The sequence below is a fragment of the Montipora capricornis genome, chromosome 10, assembly GCF_036669925.1.
Source record: "Montipora capricornis isolate CH-2021 chromosome 10, ASM3666992v2, whole genome shotgun sequence".
Taxonomy (NCBI): Eukaryota; Metazoa; Cnidaria; class Anthozoa; order Scleractinia; family Acroporidae; genus Montipora; species Montipora capricornis.
In genome coordinates this window covers 66,471,147-66,491,146 of record NC_090892.1, presented here as the reverse complement: position 1 = coordinate 66,491,146, position 20,000 = coordinate 66,471,147, and the positions used below count along the sequence as shown (strand labels likewise).

At 38.7% G+C, this 20,000-nt stretch overlaps 3 protein-coding genes across 6 annotated transcripts in view; 2 read left to right on the top strand and 1 right to left on the bottom strand.

Moving 5' to 3' along the window:
- The window catches only part of LOC138018446 (Fanconi anemia group A protein-like), a 56,592-nt gene extending 54,214 nt beyond the window's left edge, over positions 1 to 2,378 (top strand). For 2 of the 3 annotated variants that reach the window (XM_068865074.1, XM_068865073.1), the window contains 3 exons: positions 480 to 590; positions 1,737 to 1,829; positions 2,199 to 2,378. In XM_068865074.1, the coding sequence (XP_068721175.1) occupies positions 480 to 590; positions 1,737 to 1,829; positions 2,199 to 2,255 (261 nt within the window). In that variant the 3' untranslated portion in view covers positions 2,256 to 2,378. Of the gene's footprint in view, positions 1 to 479; positions 591 to 952; positions 1,148 to 1,736; positions 1,830 to 2,198 lie in introns of all 3 variants that reach the window. The other variant, XR_011126026.1, reaches the window with a different exon arrangement.
- A 1,199-nt stretch (positions 2,379 to 3,577) lies between these two features.
- LOC138018938 (uncharacterized) lies at positions 3,578 to 9,374 on the top strand. 2 transcript variants are annotated; one of them, XM_068865612.1, is made up of 4 exons: positions 3,578 to 4,090; positions 5,034 to 5,171; positions 5,999 to 6,576; positions 7,497 to 9,374. In XM_068865612.1, the coding sequence occupies exons 1-4, from the start codon at positions 3,964 to 3,966 to the stop codon at positions 8,343 to 8,345; spliced, it is 1,692 nt and encodes a 563-aa protein (XP_068721713.1). In that variant the 5' UTR covers positions 3,578 to 3,963; the 3' UTR covers positions 8,346 to 9,374. The 2 variants fall into 2 exon arrangements, with proteins under 2 accessions (XP_068721713.1, XP_068721714.1); XM_068865613.1 differs by having other exon boundaries at positions 3,655 to 4,090; positions 5,082 to 5,171.
- On the bottom strand, positions 8,660 to 18,958 carry LOC138018939 (GMP reductase 2-like). The gene is made up of 10 exons (XM_068865614.1): positions 18,770 to 18,958; positions 17,376 to 17,501; positions 16,494 to 16,577; positions 15,613 to 15,786; positions 14,108 to 14,189; positions 13,466 to 13,572; positions 13,324 to 13,366; positions 12,833 to 12,889; positions 10,925 to 11,027; positions 8,660 to 9,763 (listed from the first exon to the last, which is right to left on the bottom strand). The coding sequence occupies exons 1-10, from the start codon at positions 18,854 to 18,856 to the stop codon at positions 9,583 to 9,585; spliced, it is 1,044 nt and encodes a 347-aa protein (XP_068721715.1). The 5' UTR covers positions 18,857 to 18,958; the 3' UTR covers positions 8,660 to 9,582.
- Between the last annotated feature and the right edge of the window lie 1,042 nt (positions 18,959 to 20,000).

The window sequence follows — 20,000 nt, the reverse complement described above, 5'->3', positions numbered from 1 at the left end:
AAATTTCCTGCAGTATTTCCATGGCCAAAACGCAACAGATTATTCCGTGTCTCCAACATTTACTGTTACTGAATGAACATTCACGTAGAACCGACGAGATCTAAACTCGCCTCTGCAATATTGAATTCGAAAATAACATTCAAGGCCGCGCGCGGTTGTGGGATACGGCGTTAACATTTTTCTTCCCAGTCCTTCGAATTACGTCACCAGATCACCTGGAGGTAACTAAAACTGTCTACACGAGGAAGAGCTATCTACACTGTCTACAGTAGAGACAGGTATCTACTCTGCCTACAGTAGAAACAAGTGTCTACACTGCGTATCATGAAATTACGATCGGACCTCCCTTTTCTTCCATCTGAGACAACTGGTCTGCCTCCACCAACATGTTTCATGATAATTTTTTTGTTCAGTCGACAAAAGGAAAATAACAGGGACAATTGGGTGCTTCATGCTTGGTCTTTTTGTCTTTTTTGCAGATTTTTACGATGGGCGGGTTCCTTGAGCTTACTCTGAGCATGTACAGTTCATTTGTTTATCTTCGAAAAGAGTGTCTGGATGGAGTAGTAAATAAAACCGCTGCAAGTTCGGTGAGTAAGCAAACATCAGCCCCCTGTCGATCTTTGTTTGTAAACCCTCCCTTTTCCCCATAATTAGCTCATTTTCTGTGGCCAACTCCCCCTGCGACGTAAGCTTAGACACAAGCAACATACCCAGACACGTTACTTTGTCGTTAATTTCTCGTCTTCTCAAAACGTACGTATAATCAAGATGCCACTAACGATGCGTATGTTGCTTATATAACTCGTTACTTGCCTCGCCAGTGAAAACCAGTTCTTATTACCTGCCTTATCCGCACCCATTCCCCCTCCCCTCTGGAACGGGAAATTATGTGGGGTTTATTGGTCCCCCTAATATATTTCCTACAACGAAATCCGGTCTTTTTCCCCAGTTAAATGGAACCAAGCAACAAGGCAACAGTGATCTAATCTGGAGATCATGGGTTTGGTTTCCACCCTGGCCAGAGTTTTTTTTGTCCCTTTTGTGGGCCCATTTCTTCGTCTGGACTGAGATTGATTCAAAGGCTTAATAAGCACTACTTTAGCAGGAGTTTTCAAGCAAGCAACCGTGGACAATAACTTCCGGTGTAAGTTGGAGCAACTGGCTCGATCTGATCGGTGTAATTATAAGTTGAACAAGTAAATATTTGAGCAAGAACCGTTGCAACGTAGATGTACAGGCGATATTTCGGCCGGCCAAACCATTCTTCTACAGCTCTCATTGTATCTGAAGAAGGCTTGTTTGTCCAACCGAAATATAGTACATTATGAAATCAAATAGGTTGTATCGGTTTTTGCTCAAAATATTTAGTGCCACAACTTGCACTTTTTGGAAGCAAAACGCATACCATTAAATATAAGATAATGTTAAGGTAAAAATTCAAACGAATCAACACTGATGACATGTTAAAAACCTCAAATTGGTACGAGACAACCACATTAGCTGTTACAAAAGGTAACTCTGCGTGAAGGCGCATGCGAATATAAGACTCTAACCGCTGGACTACGCTTTTGAGGCACACTGAGGATCCCGAGTCTGATAGATTTTTATACGAGTTGTGTAGCAATCCAAAGCTTAGTCTCTTAAGTTGAGAAGTTTGTTCACCCAGGAGGATCTAAATTGGAACAGTGATCCATTACCTAAAAATTGCTAAATTTTTTTTTCTTATTTCTTAGCCTCTTCACTTGGATTTTTGTCGTCAAGTTTCCGTGTTTGTTCGCGATTGTGTACTATCTTCACCTCCGGAAACTCTAGGGAACTTGTCCCAGGTAAAACTTTGTCCAAAGTCAATATTCAGCTTGAAAAGCTTTTAGGGGTTGATGTTGTCTGCCTTCAAAGAGTTTAGATGTAGTTACAGTTTCAGGGAGATATCCGGGGGGAAAAGAAAACAAGTTCAGTCATAACTGTAGTTCACGAAACTCAATACAAGAGTCATCATATTTATTGACTGTTCTTCGGAACATCAGCTGTCCGAAAAGCTTCTTCTTTTACGCAGTGTCGTGAATTGCAGGGAAAATGAACTCGGTGTGTTGACTTAAGGATTTGTTAAAGAGGCCGAATTTCAGTGAAATGTTTAGATCATTGCTTGTTAAAAAGATATAATATTTACCTTCCATTGTCTTTCAATTTAATTTTAGGACGTTCTAATGTCTTGTACCTCGGAGCTGCGTCAGTTTCTCCAAAGTCGAATGTGAAGATTCCAAGAAAGATAGCAGGCAAAGAGTAGCAAGGAATTAATTGTAAAATGAAAAAGATACTCAAGCTGTTGAACTTTGTTTGGGTCATTAATAAAGTTGGGAATAAAAAAACATTGGAGTTCAGTCGTACAAGTTTGTTTGTTTGTCGTTTAAATTGTTACATTAGAAAGTTCTCTTTACGCAGAGCTGGAAAATGGAACGTTAACTTTTTCTTGGGGAACAAGCTTCCAAAAGAGATGATTTCAGTGAACATGGCTACTGGATCAGGGAAGACAGGGTGGCCCAGTGTTTGAATCTGGGTTCCTATCCGAATTAGATGGGTTCTGGAGACCGTTAATCGAACGTCCCGAAACTTTACGGGCTATTTTCAGGTGTCACAATTCCCTTTGGATCTCAATAAAGGAGAGGATTTAAGTCGTCAAACTTCACAGTCATTTTTCCTTTTGTTTCCTGGAAAACATGTTAAAAGAGTGGCTTTCCAAAACAAGCGGTTGGCAGTTTCACAAATGGTTTTTCGTGCCTGAAAAGTTTTCGGAACTTTCGAGAAACGGGCCCCTGGCCACTTGACTTGCTCGATTTGTTCTCTCGTTTCCTAATTCAACTCCAGCACGATGCTTTGAAAAGAATGCTTTCTTCCAAAAAATTTGGAGGGATTCGCTCGTGAGTTGGCTATTCAATTCATAAAAGACCTTTCTATTCAATTTAGAAGAGACACTGCTTTGAAACGGTATATCACCATTAAAAGATGTTCGATTGTATTACGCTTTGCTGTTGCAGTACAAAAGTGTATAACCTTGTCGATGCGTACACTGCTTTGGCCGTCTTACATACCAAGGTCAGTAGGTAAGAGTTGAGAAGACACACAGAGGCGTGGAGCAGTCGTCAACAAAGGAAAATTCAAGATATTCTTCCAGGACCAAAGATCTGATAAGAAGCCTTTTTTCCTTTCCATTTGTTATTGCACTGACCTTGGGTAAAGGGCTTTTGGCCCAGGGGAGCGTTTCAAACACCCTTAATCCGTTTATTCTCGGGTCAAATCGTTTGGATGGTCAAATTACATTTTGTGTGACCTTTACTTTGTTATAGTTTTGTTTTCTATTTCTTTTTGTTTGTTTACGTTACAGGGTATGGAAAACGAGATTGAAAAAACTTTCGCTTTCGCCAATGACATGCCAAATGAGTCGTCAATAGTCTCTCACACAGAAAAATTCATTTTGGACAAAAAGCAGTTGTCACGACCTGTTGTGACATAGCCTCGCTTTGGCGTGTGTTGAGCTTCCTGTCTCGCAGTGGCGCCAATTCAATTCATGGCGCTAATTACTTATTCAAACGATAGCTGGAGGTCGAGAATTTTCGTTGCAATTTCATAGAATTGAAAATCATCGGATATCAAGGGAGTGTAAATATCTGCGTGTCACGCCGGTTTCTGCATGAGGACGTTGGCCGTCACTTAAGCCGTAAAGGCCTCGAAAGCGTATTTTCTAACGAGGAAACGAACACCAATCCTGTTTTTTTCCCTGATTTGACATCCTCAGCTGTGCTTTGGGTGCTTTGTCTTGAAGCTTTTTGTTAAAAAAAAAAACACGGGAAGAAAATCAGTCAGGATCACGATAGGCGCCTTACACATTACCTCACAGTCTTATCTTTACCAAACGGTGGATTTTGGGCGGGCATTTCAGAAATCTTGAACTTAATTTTTTTCAAGATGTCGAGTAACACCACGGCTGGCGAGGAAAAATCAGCTGCTTATGAAGATGTTGTTGCATCGTCGTCCATGACGGCATTGTCACATCAGCCTTCAGATTGTTCATCACAAGGGACAAACTCACAAGGTACAATATTGTTTAAGGTCTGAAGCTGTGGCAAAGGGATTTTCGAGATTTAAGTCGTGATATGCGATTTCTCTTTAACACATTTCTTTGATAGATCGATAAGTGTCGATTCTGTTACCACGTAATGAAACTGGCTTCACTGTTTGTACAAAATGCTATTTTGTCTCTGATTTTATTTGATCTTTATCAGCGCTACGTCAATTTTAGATTACATGCTTTTTTGGGGGGAATATCTTCACAGTGGTCAATTAAGGTGAAAAAGCATCGTTTCATTTTGCAAAATTTTGCCTCTACACGAGGCAAACAAAGTAAACCTTATTATTCAAAACACGCTTGATCGGAAATGATTGTCACGTTTCCCCGTGATTGTCACAAATATTAAAATTTCTGTCCCATGGAAGGTAGCTTGAAATGAAAGTTATTCATTAGGTTGTTGCCAATTACTTGTTTTGTCTTTCAGCTGTTGATTCAAACAGTTTTTTCAGATATTTTGATTTAAAGTAAAGTGGCTGACATGTTGTGACTGCGAAGATCGCATGACAAAAAACTTGCATGTAATTTGCATAAAGTTTTTTTTCGTGTTGACAACTCGCTCACGTAAATAACACTCTTTTATCGCTCGTTCTTCGAAAGCAAAATCATTGTGAATATTACACTTAAAGTTATTTCTTCCGCTGTGGTATTAGGTTGTTTACTCGTGCTAAAGTTTTGTTGTGCTTCTATCGGTCCGTATAAATAGCACAGTAAGCATGCATAATTAATTAAAGACTTATTTTAATTTATCGAAGACATCGCTTGAAGCTCCTCACAAAAGCACCCCACAGAATCTAACTCACAATATTAAGACAATGTATCAATCAATCTGCTTGCCATCGCTGTGATTAATTAAAATGAAAAGTAAATGGTTTGCTGAATAAAACCTTCTTCTCGCAACATTTTTTAGAGAATGTGCTTCTTTGCTCTGAGTCTTTGGTGTCCTCTACTCCTTCAGACGACAGTCAAGGAAATTCTCAGCCTCTTTCACAGGGCGAAATAGCTCAGGAGAAGAACATTGCAAAAGGCATCATTCCTCAAAGTGCAGGTAAATGGTACCTAATACAATTTACATCCACATGTATTACTATGCTATAAGAGTTCAAGGATAACTTATCTAGTCTTATTTTATAAATAATTATTCCAGTTCATTCAGGGGAAATTGGCCACAATTTTGTAAAATCACCAGAAACTGTACAAAAGTCATTTTATGAACTGGCACCGTTTTTGGTTGCTGAAGTGAAGTGGGGTTGTCCTGGGTGATCCTCGGTTTAACTCCATGGCTTTGCTTGAAAATAGTCATCTGGCATGCCTTTCACCAGTCGAAATTTGCTTGTTTATTGTTAATAAAATTCTCAAGCACAGGATAGTATGAATCAAATTCCATTTTGGATTTTTTATGAACGCAGATTTGAGGACCAACAAACTCAACCCACAGATGATGTGGGGTGCTATTTCTATTGTTTATTTTTTATTCTTCCTTTGGTCTTGAAAGCACGTATAAAGTTATAGGGATGCAGTCAATAAAGAATATCACATTTTCTTGTATTACCTCTCTCTGCTTAACCCACTCCCAGCTAGCAAGGGGTCAGTGGAATAGATTTTTTCCTCTTCCCCCAAGGGCAATTGATTTCCCACTTCACCTCCAATAAATTTGTACTTGGAAGACATGCATAGCAATCTGAGGTATTTTGAGTGAGAAACCAAAGTTGAGAATGAATGATAGTTCTGCCTATTAATTTGAAACCACATGCATTTAAAGAATATATCTGTGTTGTTCACTGTATATTAGTTCTACTCTGTTGCAAGTTGCCAATATTAATTTTGTTGAAAAAGACAAAATAAATTTATAATATTGCTTACACTTTTATCCAGAATTACAATCAAGAAGTGATGTTGCCTTAAGTAAGAGCAGTTCTGGAACAAAAGCTACTACCTCTGCAATGACACCAGCATTTTCGCAAGAGAAAACCCAACAAAGTCCAGCATCAAATGGTTTTCATTACTCGCCAGGACTCTCTGCCACCAGTAATCTTTCCCAGCTGGCTGAATTAGCAGCCAACAAGTCGGCAATAAATCAAATACCAACAAACAGTGCTCAGCCGTCAATTCAGCCACACATGCTTGGAGGCCAGACAAGATTTGTCATTCCGAGTCAGGGATTACCGTCTAGCTTGTTTGGGACTTATACATCCGGGCCCATGGTTCATTACCAGGGGTTTTCTTCAGCAAATCCATCTCATGTTCCTTCACCGTTTGTTAAGGGATCCATCATTCAACTAACCACTGGAGATTTGAAAAGAGTTGAAGATCTCACAACAGAGGATTTTGTAAACAGCATAAAACTGTATCCAGAGCATAAGTTGGATACCAGTACTGTGGTTAAAATAGACGATGGTACAGATGTAGCATATGCTCACATAACCTTCACCGTTAACAGCTCTAAAAAACAGGTATGCCTGTGATTTGATACTTTAGAGCATTGTATCAGAAACAAGTCCTACTCTAAGTATAGTTCTGTAGTGAAGTGTTGCAAAACAAAAAAACGACAACTGAAGGCAATAGTTCTTGTGGATGAAAATGGAGGGGAAAATTTTTTTCTGGTCTTTTTTTTTTTTTTTTTTTTCTTCCTTCTCCACTTTCTCAAATCCCATAATACATCTTCTTTACCCCCCCCCCCCCGCCAAAAAAAAAAAAAAAATTTCATTGTTTTCTATTCCTCCTGAAGATGAAGATGTCCCAAGAGAAATCAAAATCAATGCCTATGCAAATTTTTTGGGAGGTAAAAGAGGTATATTATCGGATTTGATAAAGTAGAGAATCCTGGATTTTAGCACCATTTCTTGCTCAGAATTTTCCCCTGATCTGACAAAATAACAGAAATATGAAAGAATGTACTTACACTGCAAACAAATAAATCTTGTCAAATGTACATACAAAGAAAAAGCTTGGAAAAAGAAAAGAAAGTGTTGAAAAGGGGGAGAGATTAGAACAGACATCAAACAGGAAAAGTTCTGCAGTTTTTTTTTTGTAAACCACATAGCGGTATAAACCTGTCCTGAAACAACGAAATAGAAACAGCCAATAGACCATATTCGTATTCCCAGTATTGGACTGGAACTAGCTTGTAAGGGAGGCTAATGCGGGGGAATATATTAAAAAGTATTTGCATTTGAAAAGATTTCCCCGCATTAGCCTCCATTGCAAGCTAGTTCCAGTCCAATACTGAGAATACGAATATGGTCTATTCTACCAATCAAACTTGAAGCTATACAAAAAATCACTGTCTTGCGTAGTGCATATTTTACCTCATATGGTTAAATCAGCTATTGAGAACTAAGAATGTTAATATTAACCTTTTTGTCCTCCCTAGGTTACTCTAAACTGTCCTGTTGAACACCCTTTCTTTGTTTATGGCCAAGGATGGACATCCTGCAAGCCTGACCAATCACAAACAAAGTACAATCTAAACTGTCAGCTCCTCAAGGTGGGTGATGTGTGCATCTTCTTATCGCCTTCCACTGTTGGTGTTTCATTGACAAGTGGGCCACCACCTCAGCTTGTTGCTGCTCAACCTGGGGTTATGTCTGTTCCAGTCAAGTCTACAGCATCTGCAAGCTCCTCAACTCAATCTTCAAGCTCAGTCACAGTGTCTTATACGCAGGCACTGCCTGGAATGGCTGCTTTGCCAGGACACTTACCTGGTGTAATTTCAACATCGCCATTACCACATGGCATTCCTGGATTTCCACCACCACCCCAAGGAAAATTGGGTGCTTCAAGTAACAGGGACCACTCTCAAACACTACATCCTGCTCAGGTTGCAGTCTACACTACTGACAGCAAACCATTGGATCCCCAACATTCTGCAACAGCAGCTGTCCCAGGGGGATTTTCATTACCTGGTCCACCTTATTACCAGCCACTTCCAGGAACCATTATGACCACAGTCCCACCAGGACAGACTTTTGTACAGGGAACAGTTTTGCCACCGGGCTCTGTTGGTAATGGCTTACTGGTTGCTGCTGTTGGGTTTGTGCCAGGTAGACCACCTCAGTTTGTTCAGCCAGGAATGATATATGGTTCACCTGGAATGGAAATGCCACCAAAAACAGGCGATCAAAAAACTGAGGAGTATCCACAGAAAGGGAGAACGGACACACCACCTGAATCATCACAGCCAGATGCCAAGAGAGCAAAAACAGAGACAGAAGTGAAATAGAGGTTCAAAAACGTTGACTACTTTCCAGTGAAACTTTCTGGATTAAAACGAGAGATTTTTAATCAGCTTAACTGAAGGGTTCCCTGCAAGACTCAAATTTTAACTGCCCGATGAGGATCAGATTTTCCTGGTTTTGCTAAAAGCAAATGAATTCTTTCATGTGACCTTTAACATAGTGAATGAATTTTCATTGGGTAAAGTAATTTTATGTTCAATTTTATGAAAACAAAGATCAGCTTTAAGAAGTCTCTTATGGTTGTCTAGCATGAAACCCTTCCATTGTTATTGTAAATTATACAGAGTGAAAAAAACCATTAACATTCAACAACCCTGTTGTATTTATTGATAGGCAGATTAACTTGTAAAGTTATTGTTTCTTGTTGTTGGATATCATTGACATGTCAAACAAATCTTAACTTGTATTATATTAAGAGGAGGACAGCTAAGTTGTATTTAATCTTAGGGTATACTTTTCAACTTTAACTGTATTTGCGGTGTCCTATTTCACACATTAGATGTTGGGTTCAATAAGTTATTGATAACCTTGGAACAACAGCTTTAAAAATGGAAACAACCATTAAAAGTCATAACACTGTCAAGTTTAATGTATAACAAGAAAAATACTCAGTAAGCTTAAGATCCAGAAGTGACTGAAATGCAATATAATTTAATTGCAAGTACTACCTGCCTTTTTATTATTTAAAATACAGTAAATATTGTTTGTGGGGAAGAATTTCAGTTTTAGTCCATGAGGCCTGGGGCCAAAATTGGCTAAGTTGTTGACACTTCTAAGGGAAAACTTTTTTCATTTTGTTTCTTCTCTTCAGCTATGGCTACTAAAATCTCAAAATATAATTATTTATTACCATAACAATATTATTGGTAATCAGTTTTTGCCTTCATTTCCTATTTGATTGTGTATCTCAAAATTAAAAGCCTTCCTCAAGTAAATACTATAAAGTACCAGTCCTTGAATAAATTTGTCATTATCCTCAACAATGGAATTCATAATTAAAGCATTGAAAACAATATGGTCCCCTAATAATATAACAATAATATTGTTATTATAATTACTACTACTTAAGTAACAGTATTTAAACCATCATAAAAATCATCTCAATATTGTCCCTGTCCTTTGTTTATTACTGTAAGGTTTCTCTTCAAAAAATAATTTAATGATGTGTTAAGTCTTTACTTGTTTATCACCATAAGTGAGCAAGGGAAGGTAAAATATTTATTAAGAGAAGACATTGTTAAGTTGCATAGTAACACGGATGAAAGTTGTTCTCCTTGGAAGCTCCTTAAGTTTCTCAGCTCCGACATAAGTACATGTTGACCGTACTCCTCCAAGTATGTCTCTGACTGTATCATGAACATTACCACGATAGGGAACTTCCACTGTTTTTCCTTCTGATGACCTACAAATTGACGCCCAAAATTAGACATTGGAAAGACGACTCACCGACCAAAATATTTGGCCACAGCATGATCAACAGAATATTATTAGTTTCCTGCTGCTGTATTCAAGCTCGCTTTAAGAGAGAAAGTCACCCCAGGGAATATGAATGGATGCATTTCTTATAGTGTCAGAGGTGATTTGGAATTGTTTTTTCTCATCCCTACTCAAACTGAGAGTAGTTTTAGTATTAATAAACTAGTTCATTTAACGAATGAAATGATATATGAAAGGAATCATATACCTGCGAGGATCACACCAATGTAGCTTCACTTGATTTCATATCTGCAGTTCCATATATGATTCCTTTCATACATCATTTCATTCATTGATTCATTTATCACGGGAACATTCGAACCCATAAATGACCAGCTCCCAACGTTGGTAGCTTCATACAATGTAGTTCAGTTGGTTAGAGCATTGCACCTATATCGCAAGGTCACAGGTTCAAACCCCATTGAAGTCCTGAATTTTTCAGGCTTCTCTATTCAATTGCCAAAATTGCATTCATAACTGTGAGGATCATAGCTTCACTTGATTAGTTCATTTCAAATGCCATGACATTTTATTTAGTGTCATTTTTCCTATGACAGGTCACAAAATTAATTAACTTATTGACCCGAGTGTGAACTAATGACAATCTAATGGTTAAAGAATTTGGTTGTCCCCTCTGAAGAAATTTTCCTTTTGTTTTCCAGAATGTTATATCCAAAGTTTGTAAAAGGGCAGAAAACAGGCTACTACATGTTGTAAGCCTTGCACAAAACGTCCCGAGAGCTGTCTTAAAACTTTTGTTCAGGCCTAAGGTTAGCATTTATGCATGTTTAGGATACTTTCTGTATTCTTATTAGGCCTAAACAAAAGTTCTAAGACAGCTCCGGGGACGTTTTGTGCGAGGCTTACACCATGTAGCAGCCAGAAAACATGCCTGAAAATATGGAACACTATTAAGCATGTCCACTTTGATAAATTTACAACAAACCTGTATGTTGTCCTAACAAAATGTCTTGTCTAAGTGTCCAGATATTCTGATACTTCACTGCACAAAATGGAATGGTATGTTGCATTTACCACCGTGACGGTCAGATTGTTTTTGACATTTCTCATTCAATGAAACACTCACCTGTAGTTTGCAACTCCCCCAGCATGTTTTTTCATAGCAGTAGTTGAACTCATGCCATAAAATATCTTATATTTCTTTCCATCACGTTCAATTAACTCTCCACCTGCAGAATTTACAAGTTTGCTTTTAAAATAGGAAAAGTCAGAGAAAGTAACAATATTACAAATCTGGTTCTGTACCCCTCTGTTTTTCCTTTTACTATCAAATTTAAAAAGCTAAATGAAGTACAAAAGTAGCTACTGTAGCAATATCACAAGTGGCTGGTTTGCATTTTGTGACTTCAATAAACTTCCAAATCCGTTAACCCCTTTCTACTATTAGGCACACTGAGATGAAAAGGAGAATTCTGATTGGTTTTCAGAGCAGTCCCAATTTTTGCAATACAGACAGCTAAGATGGACCGGTCACAAAGCAGCGTATATAGGTTACCAAACTGTTGTCATTTTCTGTTGCCATTTTCTCAGACATAAAAAGAAAAAAAATGTGAGAAATGTTTATTTTATAGTCATGTTGGAGTTCCAGTGCGAATTTTACATTCCAAAACTGGTAAACAAAGCAGACGAAGAGGCAAGACTCAAGGAATACCTAATTGAACTAGCTTGTTTGGTCCCTACTGGGAAAATATGGTCAAGTTCGTTTTTTGCAAGTTTATGGACCGAGCATGAAAAACTTGCAAAAAAGGAATTTGACCAATATTTTCCCAGTATAAACCTCATGCTAGTTCAATAACATCTATATTTTGTTAGTGGTTTGTTCTTGCCCATCCCTGCCTGTTTGGAAGTTATATAAGATCACGTTCAACAGCTCTATGGGCTTCAAGGCATTCTGCTAGAGGTTTTGGCATTGCAGTAGAAGCACTTTAACGTTTTTCCCGTGTAAGGAATAAGTAAGTCAACGATTGCTGAACATGTATTTTCAACACAAAAATGCCTGCCTTGTTTGCTAAACAATAACTTACACAATCACTTTTTGTCAGAAGTTTCTCACACAATTAAAATCCAGAATTTTGACCATCAAAATTGGTGTGATTTTTTTTGTATAAGAACCTATTTTTCTTTGCCAGACTGAACATGTTCTTATATTTTTTAACATTTAAATGCCAAATTTCAACCTGTAGGTTCTTAAATCACTAGGTTCCTATATGCGGGTTTACTGTATCTAAATAAATTAATTTTGTGTTCTTATAATGCAGCATCACCTACATGTCATGAGTGACCTTTGAATATGAAATAACATTTAATCATAATTTCTTAACTCTGGTCACATTTTGAGGACTACAATCAAACACACTAGGAAGTTATGGTAAATTTGAAGAAAAGATCCCCCTGAAACTGGTAAGCTAACAAATGAAAGAATGTCAGTGATCAACTGTTGGTCACTTGTCGGTCATGGTTTCTCACAGTTGGTTGGGAGAGCCATGGTTCACACAGATTTTTGGTTGCAAAAATATAGGCCTTTTCCAGACTTTTTCCAAAATGCTAATTTTTTTCCAGACCCAAGTTAAGTAAATATAGTTTGTCCCATGATACACTGTGAACAAACAGTAACCACGATGCAGTGCTGGCATAACAGAGATCTGAGACTTCTCGGTCTGCGATTGAATGTTTCCGCCAAAGATGAAATTTTAAATAAGATTTGACTACCTGAAAAATTTCACTTAACAATAAAGTACTTGTTTCAGTTTTCAAAACAAAAAATTCTCCAGGTTTTTTACCATTTTTTCAGACTTTATCTTTATTTTTCAGACTTTTTCCAGGTCTGGAAAACTGGTTTGCAAATTTCCAGACTTTTTCAAAAATTGTACAAACCCTGGGGAGCCCTTGTTCAAAATTACCAAAGTTTTAAAATTGTGGTCAGATTGTGTCAAACTTTCAACCTCCAGTGCAAAAAAGTGTATTATTTTCATACCAGATTGATCATGACCAGCAAACATTCCTCCCATCATCACAAAGTCAGCTCCAGCACCTTAAACAAAAGGAAAATGGGAGAATAAATCACAATCAACACTCTTGGGATAAAGATAAGAATAAAATAAGGCAGCACGTTAAAAGAACCTGAGTCCCAAAACACTTAGGCTGCCAGACTGGGGTCTAAGTTATGACCCTTTTACACCTGAATTGGTGGTCACTGATGGGCAAAAATTATTGTTTGGTGTAAGACAGTAAGATCTATAAGTGTCACTCTTACAACAGGATGGAAGGGATTATTTTAAGAGAAGTGAGTGTAGATATTGTCACCGGGTAATTAAACTTCATTTTGTTCAGTGACCATTAAAACTCAGAGTGTGAAAAGGTACAAGACTTTAAGATCAAGCTCTTTGTGACATTCATTAACAAGCACTTTGAAGCACTGTATTCCTCCGAATGCAATTACTATCCCTACAGTACATATTTTCTCACCAAATGCTTTGGATACATCCCCAGGACAGGTACAACCACCATCCTGCAAAACAGTTGAGAAGCACATAGTTTAATCACAGGAGACCATGGAACCCTTAGAACTTAAGCAAGGGATGAAAGAAGTAGGAAGCCGTCAACATACTGAAATGATGTGTCCCTTGAGGCCATGTGCAGCATCAGCACATTCTAACACTGCACTCAACTGTGGATATCCTACTCCAGTCTGACGCCGTGTGGTGCAAACAGATCCTGTGTACATGTATTGATACAAACTTCTATTTATTTTAAAGATCAACACCAATTCAAAACACTGAAGAAGAATGCTGTGTTTTGAGTCCAAAAAAATTGTACAAACATATTAGGACACCGTGTGTGGCCATTGAGTTAAAACAGGGATTATGAAGGAATCCGCAGGGGTCACAAACCAGGATAAACAAACTTGGTTGATTAATCCTAAAATTGTAATTTTACAGTATTTTGAACTATATCGCACAGTTGCACATAGGTCTACTCTGCTAATCTGCAGTTAAATCTGACTCCTCAGTGATAACAAATAAGGAAGGTTGCGATGCCTGGTGACTCACATCAGAAAACCATTTGCAAGATTCAATTCATAAACTGGTGGCTTCTGAGTCCACATCAGTCTTATTACGAAATCGGAACAACTCATGGAAGTGGTGAAAATTTACACAAGTTCATTTCTAGACAATGGAATTTATAACCAGAAAAGGCATGAGGAAATGCCCTTATCAAGTGCAAAATAAATGCTTATACAGGGATTCACCTGGGCCAATGCCAACTTTGATGATATCAGCTCCATTAAGGATCAGTTGTTCCACCATTTCACCTGTCACAACATTTCCTGCCTGATCAAACAAAAATAATACACACAAAGAGTAATAATTATCTCTTTTATATGCATTCACACCAGATGGTAAGATTACAGTAATTTTCTTTGTTTTTCATGGTTAAAACTTTTTGAATCTGAAGCCCACTGGGTTCCATTTAAGGTGGCTCAAAACAGTTTCAACGCTTCCAAGTAACTCTCTTATTAGAAGGAATTTGGCACTACAACACTGTATCATGTATTAGCAATATTGTGGTACCAATATGACAATGAATTGTATCAGTCATCCAGTTGAGAGTATGATAAAATGATTTCACTTACGGGAAAATTATAGACGAACGATTGATGTTTCGGCCATAAGATTATCACACGGCCTTCATCAGGAAACTGCCGAGTCAGCCTGGGTCATGAAAGTGTCACATGATAGCTGACTCGGCACCTGTGATTATGGCTGAAACATCGATCGTTCATCTATAATTTTCCAGTAAGTGAATTATTTTCATTTTATCATTGTGGTACCAAATTAATGAAACGTGGATTATTGCTGAACAAGATGCAGTCATTATTGTGACATAATATGTCACCGTGGCAATGGGGGTAGCCCTTCTTTGATTCTTTTAAGGTGGCTCTGAATCTGCTAGACAGATTTTTTTTTAGCTTTGCAGAAAGTTTCATCTTGCCCTTCTTTTTACCTTTTTTTAGTTCATTTTTCAACTAAAACAAGCAAGTAAATAAAGCCAAAATAAAGGGTGTGTTTTACGGGATTTCCCTGTTTCCAAGGTGACGTATTATGTCACAAAAATGACTGCATCTTGTTCAGCAATAATCCATGTTTCATTTGCACCACAATATTGCTAATGATACAGTGTCGTAGTGTTGATCCTTCTAATAAGAGAGTTACTTGGAAGCGTTGAAACTGTTTTGAGCCCCCTTACGCCAGGACATTTCCTCTGATTTACAAATGAGAATTAAGGGGCTTAAATCTTCACTTACTGGGACAATATTTCTATGCAAAACAAGACTGACATTAGAATCATTCCATTCCACTCACCGAATTGTTTACTATAAAGACAGTGGAGCCATAACGAAAGAAAATTTCCAGGAATTTAAATTTCCAGGTTATTAACCCTTTCACTCCCAAGAGTGCCACTTATAGATTTTACTCTGTCTAACGCCAGACAATTTTACTCGTCAATGGGGAACCCCACGGGGGTGAAAGGGTTAACAACAGCTAGGTTCACTCAAAAACTATGTCCCCATTAACCATTTCACTCCCAAGAGTGCCACTTATAGATTTTACTCTGTCTAACGCCAGACGATTTTACTTGTCAATGGAGAACCCAACGGGGGTGAAAGGGTTAATATTTTAAGGTAAAGAGAGACAACCAGTGAGGCAGTCATAAATATTAATTCAAAATGGCTAAAGAGAACTAAATGCCTACCATAAGAATGTGATCAGGAAATTTCTCTCTCACAGTTTTCACAAATTCCACAAAGTGTTCTGAATAACCATTGGCTACATCCAAACAGATTGCTGGCACAGCTGGGCAGGCATCAAGGATCTGCTTTAGCCTGGCAACATCCTCGTCCATCATTCCACAACTAGCAATAGTGTACTGAGAATGTACAAAGTTGAGAAGCAGGTGACAATATACAAATTCAATTAAAGCCCAATACCTGTTGCAGTATATTGTTTGCCAGCTCTTCATTTAGGAGAGTACAGTTGATTGGAAATCACGAGGTATCACATGCAAGCGACCAGCCAAAAGGAGAAAGGGAAAAGGGATAACTTGCAACAATTGGTTAACAATTTCCATGTATAGTCCAGACAAGCAATGTAAAAGTCCAGGCCTGTGAAGTAGACACCAGACAGTGACTGATTTCAGTCAACAGCACATGCATACATTCAAGGCTTCTGCCTAACAGTTGCCCAGTCTCCTGGGGCGCCTTACTTGCGAGCGGGGGCAACCAAATTTCTGAACGAGTAGTCCAAATGGGCGCCTAGCTTATCACAAGGTGATTCATCCTCACTTTTAATTAATTAATTCTGGGCTCTTGAAAAAATGACCTGGGCTACTAACTTTTAATGTTGGAAACCCGAAGGGCTCTGGAAAATTTTTCTTACATAGCAGCCTTGGCATTTAACTAATCAACTTTTGCAATCAAAAAAAGCTAGATATGTAATGGAACTTGTTGGGGTCAACTTGATGGTGGTGATAACAATGACAAATGACAACGAAGAAGAAATCACATGATGTAGGGATATGTTTCATAGGAAATATTTTTGGGTGGGAAAAACAGACAATGTATATTATTAACTTACTGGCAGAACATCTGGATGATTTTGGGCAAATTCTAGCCACTCTTCAACTGTGTAGTGCTTGTGAATTGCTGTCAAAAGCTTGTGCTTAAAAAAAAACAGTGCTGTGAATTTAAGGCATCTGGTGTTTATTGGAGTGTCCTTTCAAGAGTTATTATTATTTTGACCCCAGTCTAAGCTCCATCACTCCACTAAACATATTAATTTGTAATAGAATTGAATAAAAACCATGACCATTGGACAGAATACAATACAATAATTATAATACAATAGGTGCTTTTCAGGGCCAATGAAAGACAATCAACTTAACGACAGAACAGAACAACAACTGTTAAGAATCCCAACTGGCCTGATGGGTCTATTCCAACAAAGGTCACATTCTACAGGTCACTCGTTGCAGGTCATTGTTTTACCTTTTGGAAAGTAACCCTAACCCTCAATTTGGCTAACCCTACAGCAGGCCTAAGGTACGTTGGCTGTTAGGCCTAGGGTTAGCCAAATTGAGGGTTTTGGGTTACTATCAACAAGGTAAAACAATGCCCTGCAACAAGTGACCTGTGGAATGTGACCTGTGTTTTAGACCAGCTGCATCTGGCCAGAGGCAATTCTACCAGTTGGCTATTTACAAGTGTGGGCAAGAGGTTGAACCAAGAACAAATTCAAGAAGTGGCCAGAACTGGTTGTGAACCCAGGAACTCCAGATCTCAAGACAAGTGTTATAACCTCTAGGGTGCAAGCCCTATCTACCATAACTTTTTTTTGTACCAGGTTGACTGTCCAAAAGTTACATGTAAGTAAAAGGAGAAGGAAATAATGCAGGCCATGCCATCAATAGTAACCACCATTTCTCACTCGCAATAGTCTCAAACTATTATTAAAAGTTACCTGAGCCAACGCTTCAGCCATATCAAAAGTTCCAATGGTGTCCATGTTAGCACTTATAATTGGGATCACATCATCAGGAAGTTTCTTTGTGGCATACTTGAAGTGAAAGTGCCTGGAAAGGTCAACCTGGCCAGAATTCACACATGTTTAAGTAATGAGTATGTTAATATGCTGAAATTGCAGTCAGGAATTTGCATAATGACTATAAGAAATGTTGGACACTGACTTATTTGAACGTCAAACGACGTAAAGACGCTTCGACCAAAAACCTTCGGTCATCCTCGGTTTCAATTTGACAAAATTCCTGACCGGCATACTCTGGGCAAAAATCCTCTTAGCAGAGAAAACATCACCAATTAATAAAATGATCTCTCTGAAAAAAAGAACTCAAGTATTCTCAATCTTACCTTTCTCTGCAAAGCTGGACAAGCTTTCACTTCACTCTTCCTTGTTTGCAAGGGGAAACAACAGTGCGCCAACATTTACACATGTCAGCGTGGGAGTGGGAAGTACTAGGCTGGTTGGCCCACTTGGAAATAACATTTTTAAACTCCTCTGCTTCAAGTTTGTTACGTTGAGTTCAACCATAGAGGATGTAAAGTGCAGGTTGCAGGTCATTGATTTACCACAATTGAAACAACCCAAACCTTTACAAAAATGATAACCTTAGGCTTACACATTATCTAAAGCATAGACTTTGCTTTAGCATTAGTAAAGGTTTGGGTTGTTTCAGGCATGGTGAAACAATGACCTGCAACCCTAACCTGCAGTTTACGACCTCCACGTCAACCAAACAATTTAAAGCAACCACGCATTCATGACAGCCCAATTTTTTTTACACTGCCCCACCCCCTGGTGACCTATTCTCGGTTTTCACATGACGTCACGACCGCCATGTTGCTGCCCAAAACAAAGAAAAGGCGGCCATGTTGGTGCCCCGACCAAATCCTCCGGGAATTTAACTCTATTATTATGCAAACGCTTCCTTTTGTTTTCGTTGAAAAACATGGCTGTTGATCACGTGAGTGAAAACCAGCAATTTTTAGCCAGGGACCCTGGAGAAGCAAACATGACAAAATGATTGCTTATAATTGACGAAAGCAAACTACTCGGAGTAACACGAAAATCTCAACCAAAATTGTTTATTACTGTAGCTCTTCTCACGCTTTCCTCAACATGGGGACCAAGTCTTCCCCCTGATTTCCCGGAAATGAAGGCGAAAGGTTTGGCGTTCTGTTCCGAGAAGCTTATATTGTAAGATTCCATATGAGTCAAGGAGATATTGCCAAGTTCCAGAACAAACGGCAACAGAAATTGTTTAATTATATTATCTAAACTGTGAGAACCCTTTTATCGGACCTGTGGAAAGAAATGATCGCTTCTCTTGTACTTACATCAGCACGGCTGCGAATTGTACTTCGTTTCGGTCGTATCAAAACGTCTTTGAAGTCCAAACGTACACTGTGATCCAAGTGTGGCATTTTTTCGATATGTTCACAAGATCGATAAAATGGCGCGCAAAATCAAATCAATGAAAATTATTGTGTTTTATTGTATTGTAATCACGGGGTCACGGGGTCACCGTCGGAGCTTGGAATACAGCGAAGATTGGGGAGAGGAACCCCTGCTCACTGAGTGGAGTAGCCTCCGTAGCCGGTGCGAGGACAGGGGGTTCGGCTCGTTGTTGATGAGCTAATAATGAATTGTTGCAAATCCTTTGATACTGTGCAGTGCACCACCAATGCCTTCTCGCAAAATGGACCCTTCTCCAAAATGGCGGTAACGGATTTGAATCCGAGTTCAAATTAACTAATACCAGAAATAGAAAGAGCACCTTCACTTTTAGGGTATTAGGTGTTATATCACCTGAGAAAATGTAAGTTGACAAATATACAGACGCTTCTATGACTGGGGGTATACGCCATACCCTCAATCATACAAACGTCTGTAACTTTTCCATTTTTCAACTTTTTCCTGACCTATTGCCTATATACCGAGCCAGGATTCGAGCCAGGACTCGACAATATTTCGCTTTCCCGCCATTTTCAACTCCTGCAAGTCACATGACTTATAAGAAGAGGCCGTGGTTGTAATCATGGAAGGCAAGCTCGCTGTTGCTTTTCTATCTATTTTTGTCGAGTTTTTGCCTTTTACAGTAAACAACCGCAGTTTCGTTCGTCTATAAATTTCCAGTAAGTGAATTATTTTCGTTTTATAATATTTCATACTGTAATAGCAAAGAGCTAGAGATCACTGCCGAAAGTGCAAAATAGAAGACTTCGAAATGCGAGAAACTTTTATCTGTCCTTACCATTTTTCGTCCCTAACTCCCCCGCTCCCAGACAGAGTTGCAACAAATATTGACGAGTTCAACCTCTTTAGCTAATTCCCTCGACCGCTGTCAAACAAGCTTGAATAACTACAAGCGCTCTAATGCGCGAATCGACAAGCAAAATAATTTAACTACAATTAAAGTGGATCATTTCACGTAGTCAAAGCCGTTATAGGGCTTGAAGGCACTGAAGCAACACGCCTGATCGGAACAAGTTTGGCCCTTTCCTCTCGGGCCCGAGTCACACAACGCTGCTTGTCACAACATCTGTTGAGAACCTCTTTTTCAATTTG

Excerpts from the sequence above, each read along its gene's own strand:
- LOC138018938 (XM_068865612.1), top strand. The coding sequence starts at position 3,964 with ATGTCGAGTAACACCACGGCTGGCGAGGAAAAATCAGCTGCTTATGAA. Across the intron at positions 4,091-5,033 it reads ACAAGGGACAAACTCACAAG|AGAATGTGCTTCTTTGCTCT; the intron begins GTACAATATTGT and ends AACATTTTTTAG. Across the intron at positions 5,172-5,998 it reads CATCATTCCTCAAAGTGCAG|AATTACAATCAAGAAGTGAT; the intron begins GTAAATGGTACC and ends ACTTTTATCCAG.
- LOC138018939 (XM_068865614.1), bottom strand. The coding sequence starts at position 18,856 with ATGCCACACTTGGATCACAGTGTACGTTTGGACTTCAAAGACGTTTTG. Across the intron at positions 13,367-13,465 it reads TCAAGGGACACATCATTTCA|GATGGTGGTTGTACCTGTCC; the intron begins GTATGTTGACGG and ends ACTGTTTTGCAG. Across the intron at positions 11,028-12,832 it reads TGCTGGTCATGATCAATCTG|GTGGAGAGTTAATTGAACGT; the intron begins GTATGAAAATAA and ends TAAATTCTGCAG.